At 37.3% G+C, this 10940-nt stretch overlaps 1 protein-coding gene across 3 annotated transcripts; it reads left to right on the top strand.

Moving 5' to 3' along the window:
- The first annotated feature begins 1182 nt into the window (after positions 1-1182).
- On the top strand, positions 1183-9258 carry LOC101889678 (uncharacterized). 3 transcript variants are annotated; one of them, XM_005178240.4, is made up of 2 exons: positions 1183-1340; positions 8240-9258. In XM_005178240.4, exon 2 carries the CDS (start codon positions 8267-8269, stop codon positions 8663-8665), a length of 399 nt encoding a protein of 132 aa, XP_005178297.1. In that variant the 5' UTR covers positions 1183-1340; positions 8240-8266; the 3' UTR covers positions 8666-9258. The 3 variants fall into 3 exon arrangements, with proteins under 3 accessions (XP_005178297.1, XP_058974208.1, XP_005178299.1); XM_059118225.1 differs by having other exon boundaries at positions 1227-1344; XM_005178242.4 differs by lacking the exon at positions 1183-1340 and adding an exon at positions 8021-8152.
- The last annotated feature ends 1682 nt before the right edge of the window (positions 9259-10940 follow it).

Below are 10940 nucleotides of genomic sequence, written 5' to 3'. Positions count from 1 at the left end.
AAATTACAGAAAATTACAAAGCTTCTAAATTTTAAAAAAAATTGACATATCAATGTTCCCAAGCGTTGATACATCAACGGTTAATCTTATGTGTTTAGATATAATATAAGTGATATAAGTAATATAAGAAATCTAATATACAGGGTGAGATGAAAAAACTGCAAACCAAATTCAGACTGCTGACATTTCTAAGCCACTCTTCTGACAGCTGTTAAAATTATTCCAGTGGCAGCTCCTTTTATTGCTAACAAGCGTACAAAAGCATTTTGGCATTTGGAACTTACACCGCAACGGAAAGAAAATAGATGAAAAGAGCTTAAGAGTTGCTTCGCTTGGCCGAAAGCGGTGAACTGGTGAATTTGGTTTTCCCCGATGAGAAAACATTCGTAGTCCAGCAGTTTGTAAACAAAAAAAAACAATTATCGTGTTTACTTGCCAAAGAGGTTAGCCACAGCAAATGTGCACCTTCTGTTGGCCACCAGAACTCAAGCGCCGGCCTTGGTGATGGTGTGGGCCTCCATAACAGCCGGTGGTCGCTCTCCGTAAATCGACCGTGGAATCAGAATAAATGCCGAATATTATAGCGAATGCTTAAAAAATGGGGTTCTTCGCTTCATTTCCAGTGCACAATGTCCACCAAAATCTTCGGATACCAATCCTTCGGACTAGTATTTTGGAAAGCAAAGTTGGCACTAAAAAATACCAAAGTGTCGATCACCGCAAGCGAGCGCTTCGCCGGAAATGGACCAAAATACCGCAGAGCAATATTCGGGCAGCGTGTGATGGCTTCATTGCCCGTTTAAGGACCATAATTCGTGGCACAGGTGACCAATTTGAACAAATCTAAACTCATTCTAAAATTTGATGCTATTTCCGACATTTTTTGCTTTCAGTCAATAAAATTTAAAAAAAAAATAAAATTTATGACGTTTGACTTTTATTATTTCACCCTTTATAAATACATAACAAAAATTAAAAACGAATTATACTATATATTTATATAAAAATAAAATAATTCATATAACAATAACTCCTCCACCAAGCCATGGTTTTACAATTAAAAACATGTAGGACACAATACAAGGAAATGTGGAACACAGTGTCAAAGTTTTGATGCATGGTGTTTATGCTTCCTTGATTCCCCTTTGATACTATCGATGTTATTCCATAAAAGAAAATGTTATCGATATCTATAGTTACATCGATTTTTTGTCCGCTCTAGATTGCAAAAATTTTTGCATTTATTTGGCGCGGTCGTTTTTTAAGGCGTAAGTTGTGAAGCCAGGAAAGGCCAGTGAAGGAAAAAAATTAAATAAAATCGAAAACTATTAAACAATTAAGTGAGTAAATTAAAAGAGTAAAACTTAACATCCCATTTATGATACTTTACTACAAATTTTGGTCATAATGGGGAAAAATCAATAAAAATGGAGCTCTTCAAAATTGCTTTTTTCCCATAACTTGAGTGTTTTTCGTTTTCAAACCAGTTCTAGCCGCCTATATTTGGTTCAAAATAACTAGGTTTCGGTGCCAATTGCCGCTTGATAAAAGTTCAAGCTTCAGCGTCATTTTGTGTATAATTTGGAGTGTATTGTTGGTTGTGTGTTTGTACTTTTATATTTTTTTTATCGTTTTTTTTTTTCTCTTTATGTTATCTAGTTCCCTTTTATAGTTGCTTAAAATATGATCTAATTTTTGTTTGTGGCCGGTTGCGAAATTAAAAATACATTTTTGGTTTTAATACACATATATATTTTTTTTTTTACTTTCAAAATAGCATGGAAATACATTTGCATTTGTTTTTCAAATCGTAGACCCAGACATTGTGTCAGCTTTGCAAGCTGACGTCACTTGCAGTGTATTTTTTTATTTGTTTCGTATGTACATACATATTCGGAATGTTGGTGACACATAAATGTCCATCTTCTTTTTTTTTCGGTTGTTCCTACTTCCCCTACTCGGGCCTCTTGTTTTGTTATACATGCGAGTGTGTGTGTGCGCCCGAGTGTCGGTGTGTTTTGTTGTTGGAAAAGCGCAATGACACTTGTCTGCCTGCCAGCCTATTTGCCATAATAAAATAGAAACAAAGAGAATGAGGTGTAAAATATTAGCCATGTTTTTATTTAATTTGACTAAAAAATATAGTTTTATGTTTTTCAGAAGAAAAAAATCGTAACAGGCATTTTAAGGGTAACGGCATCCTTGATGGTCTCGATGTGTTAGCTTCGTACCTGATTTGGCACCACAAAACTCGGTTTAATTTTAAGATGCTTTCCCAACCCCCGGTTTGTCATGTTATCTAAAAACCACTTTTTTCCATCTAGAACTGGCCAATGTAGGCCGTTATATTTTCTTTGACTATAATATAGTCGGCCTCTTGAACTTTTCAACCTGACCGCAATTTCGAACTTGTTGTTTGTGTAGCAGATAGGTAGAATGCAAAACAACAATTTGACCCGATGCAAAACGAAGCCTCAAACTCCATTACATGTTCATGAAGAATTGCCAGCTATGTGGATTGAAGGAAACAAGCACACTCACGCCGATGTGTATTTTTTTTGTGGCAACAGCAATTCATCATCACCAGAGCAATAGCATTTGCAGTGCGTTAACATGAAAACCACAAAAAGTGAAAAATAATAGTCAAAGAGGAAAATGAAAGACAAAGGAATATTAAACATAAACCAATGGTTGGGAGAGAAAGCAGGGGGGTCATAGCCAAACAAAAATGAAAGAGAGCGACAGGGAGGAAATAAAAGTTGTGAAAGTTCTGATATATGAAATGAAGTGGCTCTTGTTTTTGCCAATTGTTGGTACTTAGTGGCGGGGTATCAGAGATGGAAATGCTAAAGAAGTAACACATTTTATGTGAGGTATATAGACAATAAGTATTAGGTATTCTTTCTATGGGAAAGATGTAAGAAGTCTTCCGTCAATGGAAATACTGTATGGGTCTACTATCTACAAAATACGTGTATGAGTCCTTCAATCTTTAATAAGTATTAGGTATTCCTTTTGTAGGAGACGTGTAAGAGGTCTTCCGTCAGTGGAAATTCTGTATGGGTCTACTATCTATAAACAACGTGTATGAGTCCTTCAATCTTTAGAAGACATCTATGGGGTTCTCCATCTATAGAATAACTCTGTGGGTTCTATGGGATCTTCAAGTAGAAGACTTGAATGGATTCTACTACTATCTATAGAACACCCCTTGCTATTGAAGATTTTACAGTGGATCTTCTGTCTATGAAAGACCTGTATGCTGTATTTTATCTACTTGAAGACCTGTATGTGAAATTCTATCTATAGAAGTTCTGTAGGAGGTCTACTGTTTATAAAATACCTGAATGGGGATTTTTTGTGTCTATAGAAGACCTATATGCGGTTTTCGATCTATAGAAAACCTCCAAGGGGCCCTCCATCTATAGAAGATCTCTACAATAGACCGCTATGGAGCCTTCTGTCTATAGAAGGCCTCTATTGGATCTTCAAGTAGAAGACTTGAATGGGGATTTACTATGTATAGAAGACCTTATTTATCGAAGATCTATATAGGTGGTCTTTCGCCTATGAAAGACCTGTACGGGGTCTTCTATCTATAGAAGACCTCTATGGGATCCTCTATCCATAGAACAATTTTATGGGTATTGTCAACTATCAAAATGAGTTTATGAGTCAGTCGTCGTTGAGCATTGACCGAGAGCGGACGCATCTAAGGAGCGTAGAGCATATTACATTTTAAACTTTGTATTTATTCCCAGAATTACTTTTATTTTTAAATAAAAACCATCTTGACAGAATCAGAAGTGGGATAAGAACAGAAATCTACAAGGAATTTCATCATTTTGGATAAGAATTGCAGAAAAATACTCAAAGAGCTGAGAAACTAAGGCGTCAAAGTGATGTAGTAGTGAAGAGCTCAATGCAAAGCAACAACGACGACCAAAGGAGAAACCACGCAAAGGCACCTAAACTCAAAAGTTCGAGTGAGTTTAGTGAGAGTGTGTAACGTGCTCAAAGAGAGCAAAGGAGAAAGCATCAATCAAAGGAGAATGTACAAAGGTATACTCAAAAGTGTGAGTGAGTAGGACAACGATAGTACATCAAGGAGATTGAAAGCAAGACATAAAGAGGGGAACCCCGAAGAAGAAGTTTAAAAAGGGAAAAGTTAACGTATATTTTTAGGGCGTGCGGCTTCTAAAAAAAAAGGAATAGTTCTAGATTTGCTGAAGTAACGAATTAAAAAGGAAAATTCACAAGGAAAAGTATGAAGGTGAAAATAAGTTCGTTAAAGGTTGCGGAGCTAGACAAATTATTACTGGCAAGAAGCTTACCACGAACAGGAAATAAGTCCGAGAAAATTGCTAGACTCATGGCTTGCAATGGAAATGACGAAGTGGAAGTTGAAGATTCAGAGTCACAGGAGGATTTCCATGGATTTGATGAAGCTGAGACGGGTGATGATTCTCTAACAAGTCAAATGCGAGAGCTAAAGGATATAATGTTGACTCTAGCAAGAAGTGTGCAACAGTTAACAACACTTTCAACAGAAAGGGCTATTACGTCAAATGCAGGGTTAAATTCAAGGGATACAGAACAGCAAGTTCCAGCTGAAGTAATATCAAGACAATCTGGTTCCGGAACATCTGGTTGTTTAAAGGATTACATAGTAATGATACCAGACTTCGATCCAATTAAAGGAAATGTTACATCAGTCCAATTCATTGACAAGGTTGAAACGTTGCAAAGGCTTCATGGATGGTCAGATGAAACAACTTTGTTTGCAGTTCATCATAAAATGAGTGGTGTTGCTAAAATGTGGATAGACGCTTTACCAGTGGTTGAAACATGGAAAGAGTTCAGACAACAATTTTTAAAGGATTTCCCAAGTCGAGTAAGTGTTGCTGACATTCATCGTGAACTTATAGCTAGGAAACGAAACTCGAATGAGTCTTTGGTGGAATATTATTACGCAATGTTGGCCATAGGGAAAAGAGGAAGCGTAGATGAGGCATCAATACTGTCGTACATCATAAATGGTCTCAATGATAGCAGCTTAACAAGAACACTTTTAGCTATGAACCCGCAGACATGTAGTGAATTATTAAGGTCGTTGGAGAATTTGACCATACAAACGTATGCAAGGAAGCAAACAAAGAATGACGAGGATGACAAAACCGCAAGTGTCTCAGGTGGAGCGCCAACCAAGGGAGTAAAATGTTTCAATTGTAACAGGTTTGGGCATATCTCAACTAGTTGCCCACAACCATTGAAGAAGCCGAAGTGTAGTAAATGTGCAAAGATTGGTCACGATGCATCGCAATGCAAAGGTAAAGGTACAACTGTGGCAGCAATGACAGAAGAGTCTAAGGATTACTGCCCACCGGTTATGAAAGATGTTACGGTCAATGGTAAGACATATGAAGGTTTTGTGGACACTGGAAGCGACTTTACCTTAATGCGGAAAGCTGTAGTTCCAGAGGGTTGCGATATGGAAGTAACGTCAAAAAGAATGAAAGGTTTTGGTGGATCTATTGTTGAAGTGGTGGAAATGTTTGAGGCTAACGTTGTCATCGACGAGGAGAGTTTAATGACTACCATTTATGTAGTGCCGAATGACTTGATGCGATATGACGTTCTCTTAGGAAGAGACGTATTGTGTAAGAAGCAAACAAAACTTACAATTGAGCATGGTGTCTTGAAAGTAAAGTCAACAATGCCAAGTACATTTAATGTCGGAGAAAGTCTGGATGAGCATCAAAAGGAAAAATTAGACCAAATACTGTCGTCATTCAAGGACTGTTTTGCTGAAACCCTTGAAGACCTTGGAAGGTGTAAAAATACACAAATGGAAATAAGTTTATCTACGGACAAGCCTGTAGTTGGTAAAAGATACCAAGTTCCATTTTCTCAAAGACAAATTCTGTCAGACATAATTGACAAGTTGCTTCGATGTTGTATTATTCGCCCAAGTGATTCGCCCTATGCAGCATCAGTATTGTTGGTCAAAAAGGCGGTTGGTGATGAAGAAAGAGAGAATTTCGATGTTAGGGTAATTCAACAGCAGGCTGTTGCTAACATCCAGAAACAAAAGGAAAAATGGAAAGCAAGATTTGACAGCCGTCATTCCAAGCCAACTCAGTACAAGGAAGGCGATTTGGTGGTGATAGACACGGTACCGCAGCCTACAGGAGAATCGCATAAGTTGGATGCGCGGTATAAAGGACCATACATCGTCACGAAAATTATCGGAAACGATCGTTATCTGGTAGAGGATCTGCCGGATTTAAGTTTGAAGCAAAGGAAATATTGCGGTGTTATGTCGACCGATCATATGAAGCCCTGGTGCTATGGTGATCCAAGTCTCGAAATCGAAGATAAAGATGAGTCTGATGATGGTTCGCCCAGGAGGGACGAAGAGTCAGGAGAGGCCGAATTGTCAACTATCAAAATGAGTTTATGAGTCAGTCGTCGTTGAGCATTGACCGAGAGCGGACGCATCTAAGGAGCGTAGAGCATATTACATTTTAAACTTTGTATTTATTCCCAGAATTACTTTTATTTTTAAATAAAAACCATCTTGACAGTATTACATGTATAAAAGAACTTTATATGGCCCTCTCTGTAAAAAACCCTCTATTGGATCCTCTATCTGCAGAAGACCAGTATGGGGTCTTTTATCTATGGGAGCCTGTGTGGGACCCTATATTCATAGAAGACCTTTATGAGAATTATATGTATAAAATACCTCTATGTGGTCTGCTCTCTTTACAAAAACCTCTATTGGATCCTCTATCTACAAAAGACCAGTATGGAGTCTACTATCTATACAAGACCTCTATAGATAGATAGAGATCCATATGTGTAGAAGACATCTATGGGAACATATATCTATAGAAGACCTGTATGGGGTCTTCTTTCTATAGAAGACCGGTATAGAGCCTTCTATATATAGAAGAACTCTATTGGGTACCCTATCTATAGAATTCCTGTATGTGAAATTTTATCTATTGACGACCTGTATCTGGAATTCTATCTCTAGAATACCTGCCGGGGGTTTCTGTTTTGTAAAATACCTGTATGTGGTATTTTATCCAAAAAAGACTTATATTCGAAGTTTTTTCTAAAAAAATGGAAAGTAGTATTACACTTTCCCATCTCTGCTTGGGGTACTTGTCATGCTCGATTATTATTGTTAAAGTACGTAAACTATTTGTACTCTCCGCCATAAAAAGAAGGGGGAATATAAAATTTGCCATTCGGTTTGTAACAACAACAAATTTTCTTCTGAGACTCCATAATTATTCCCTCAGATTTTGGTATTTCTGTCCCTAGTTTCCATCTTGGTATATCAGAATCTCAGATAGAAGTTTAACTCCCCGTAAAGAAGATATTAAGTTTAGGTCCCTTTTTGACAAAGTCCGCATATAGGTCTACCCCCTGATTTTTGGCTTCTGTTGCAAATTCCCAATCAAATCAACTGTAAATTGGCATTTCTGGTTCTCAGAAAATATTCAATATAGGTCCACTTTTTGATATGGTCCCCATATAACTTTACCTCCTTATTTTCGGTATTTTTAAGGTTTTAGCCTCAATTTCCAAACAATCCACCCCAATTTCTTATTTCAGTTTCACAGTGGCTATGTTAACTCCTTGTAAAAAAATAGGGTTGGTATAGCCCCCATATATTGGAACCTCCAAATTGTGGGGATTTGAGAATTGTGGAGAATAAATCTAATTTTTTACATTGTAGAGGGTATAAAAAGTTCGACCCGGTCGAGTTTAACTTATTTCCGTTGATGTACAATATTTTTGTTTTGATTGTTGTTTTTGTTGTTGCTGCTGCTGCCGCCGTAGTGTCGATGCCAGAGGGGGCCTTTGTTCCGTTCGACGTTGTAATTTCTTCTATTACTTTTGGACTATTTCATTTGTTTTGTTGTGCTTTCATGCTTGCGCATACAACGACAACAACATCAACAACATCAACAACTACTACTCAAGCCATTACCACCACTGGCCTGACACTGCAGTGACGCGGTGGAAGAAGAAGATGGGTAGCCACTAACGTTTTTTTTCCCCCTCATCGAGTCAATGAGTAACTTGGCTGTTGGCACTGTGAAGTCATTTATTTCAAGTTAATACAGCGAATAGGGTGTGTGTTTGGCTTTTGGTTTTCACTTTTGTTTTTAAATATAATTTTGAAAAGAAAAATAATAAGTTTTTCTTATTTTTTTTTCAGATTACAACCAAAAAGAAAATTCCAACAATGACATCAACACAAACATCCGTCACCATGACCTCAAATTCCCGTCCTTCCAGTCGTGTTCTAAAGCCACCAGGCGGTGGTCATTCCAACATCTTTGCCGAGCCCGATGTCAGCGTGAATGCTCCACGACCCAAGTACAATCAACAGAACTCTTCCAATTTAAATGCCTGCATGGGCTCCACTGATCCCAATGTTGTTGTGGAGAAATTACGTGAAGAGGTGCAGCATAAAAAGGAGACTGCCAGTGTTGATGGGGATTCTGTCAAAGGCGAGCAAACGAATTCAGCCAAACAAGCAACTGCCAATGGTAATGGTGCTGCTGCTGCCGATGCTGGTGGTGCCGCCCCGGCCCGGGGACGTGTTCCACCCGGTGGCTTTTCCTCGGGAAGTTTCTGGTAAAGCGTTTAACAACAACTGCAAAAATACAAAAACAAAAACTAACCATGACCTAAACGCTTTCAACTTTAAAACCCCAACAACAGAAAATATGGAAATAAGCCAAAAGCATTTATAACTCAATCTTTTACTGTGTGTATGTACATTATTATCATTATTATTATATTCTTGAAAAATTTATATTCAAATACTGCCTATTTATTATTGTTTGTTGTCTCCTCGCCAACCGGGGAGGTAAAACCTAATTACAAGATATTTGAAAACCTTAATTAATTTTTGCGCTACGAATTTCCATTAGTTTTAAGTGACTTTCTTTGTCTGAAGCTTTCTCCGTAACTCATTGTTGTTTTTTTTCTATTCTTTGTTCCAAAAATTTTTTGTGTGTTCCATTTTTTTGTAACGAAAACAAGTATTATGATTCTAGGTTCTTAACCGTTTTTCGTTTTCTTTTTCAATCCTCTGTTTTACATTTATATTACCTACTTATTGTTCTGAATGTCCCTCCATTGTGCATTTTATGTGTAACTTTATATTAAAGACCACTTTTTAACTACATTATAATATGAAATGAAATAAAAAAGAAAACTTTTTTGGTACTTAAGCTGCTTAATATTATAAACATAAAAAATCTATTTTAATTTTTGTTTTTTCTTTTGAAGAATGTGAATTCTACAGGGGAAAGTTAAGGGAGGTTAATCTAGGTTGGGAAAAAACTTGTATTTCCCTTAGAAACGAGGCCTTCAAAAGGATAAGATTAGGGATATGTTTTATAGCAACTATTTACTTCTGCCTTCTAATCTTGACCAAGACTTAATTTGGTCCTTCTCTTTGTAAAACCTCTTCGAGTTTTTGTCATAATTGTCTGGTGATTGTCGACCGGTTGGTCCTTCGGTTGAAATCCCTAGACTTATAATTTTTTTAAAACTGTTGGGTTTTTATGGGGGAGGTTCCGAAGCAGTTGGCCACGCGTGCTTAGTGCGATGGTGCTGCTAAGTCCTGTTGAAATGTCCAAGATCTGCGGCCAAAAATGTTTGCGTGCCCAAGGCTTTAATACACCCACCAGAATATTTTCGCGATAATATTCGGCATTTAATGAAACGGTCGATTAATACGAGCGGAGAGTGACCATCGGCTGTTATGGCGGCCCACACAATCACCATGGCCGGCGCTTGAGTTCTGGTGGTCAACCGAAGGTTCACATTTTCAGCTGACCTCTTTGGCAAGTAAACATGATCATTTTGTTTGTTTACAAACTGCTGCAGAACGAATGTTTTCTCATCGAAGAATCTATTTTCTTTCTGTTGCGGTGTAAGTTCTTGCACTTTTTGGAATTTCAATGGCTTTACCCCGAGCTAATTTTTCTGCCACTGCGACGCGAGTATCGATCAAGTCGCTTCTTTAGTTTTCGAACCATTTCTGCTGAATGTTACCATTTTGAGCGATGATAAGAGACACAAAAGATTTATTCACATTTAAATCCTGGTTTCCAGTCAAATATAAAGAAATTACACTATCACGCTTGAATTCCATCACAAATATTTTTTTTCTGAAAATTCTCAAAAAATGCTTTTGTACGCTTGTAAACAATATAATGAGCCTGTCACTGGTATAATTTTAACAGCTGTCGGAGGAGTGGCTTAGAAATAACAGCAGTCTGAAGTTGGTTGCAGTTTTTTCATCTCGCCCTGTATAACCTCTCTAGTCTAGGCTGAAGGTATAATTACCAACAATTTTATATTTTGGATTCTAAGCGGCTAAATTAATATTTCGCAAAAGAAACAACTCAATATAGATTCACTATTGCGAAAGGTACCCGTATAATTATATCTCCTGATTTTCGATATTTTAAAGGTTTCGGTCCCATTTTCTATCCAACAGACATTTCAAGTAGATTTATTTCTCCCACAAAAAAATAAATTTTGGTCCACAATTTGGTAAAGCCCCCCAATATATCAGATACCTCCTGATTGAGTATATTCTAAAAAATTCCCCTCAAATTTCAATCAAAGTAGCTGTAATTTTATATTGGAGGTTCGCAGAGAGTAGGTTAACTCCTCCTAAAATATTCAATTTGAGTCCAATATTTGGTATAGCTCCCATATATCTGTATCTCCAAAATTTCGCTATTCTCATTGAATCAGCTGTAATTTCTCAGTGGATAATTAGAAAATTGTGGGTCCACTATTTGGTATAGCTGTCATACATAATGATACCGTTCGAATTACAGTTGAATCAGCTGTAATTTGACGATTTTTTCTTCAAGGACCATTTGAGCTAT

The sequence above is a fragment of the Musca domestica genome, unplaced genomic scaffold (genome assembly GCF_030504385.1).
Source record: "Musca domestica strain aabys unplaced genomic scaffold, Musca_domestica.polishedcontigs.V.1.1 12, whole genome shotgun sequence".
NCBI lineage: Eukaryota > Metazoa > Arthropoda > Insecta > Diptera > Muscidae > Musca > Musca domestica.
Note: the sequence above shows the minus strand (reverse complement) of the source record. Positions and strands in the feature narration are given on the sequence as shown.

Excerpts from the sequence above, each read along its gene's own strand:
- LOC101889678 (XM_005178240.4), top strand. The coding sequence starts at position 8,267 with ATGACATCAACACAAACATCCGTCACCATGACCTCAAATTCCCGTCCT.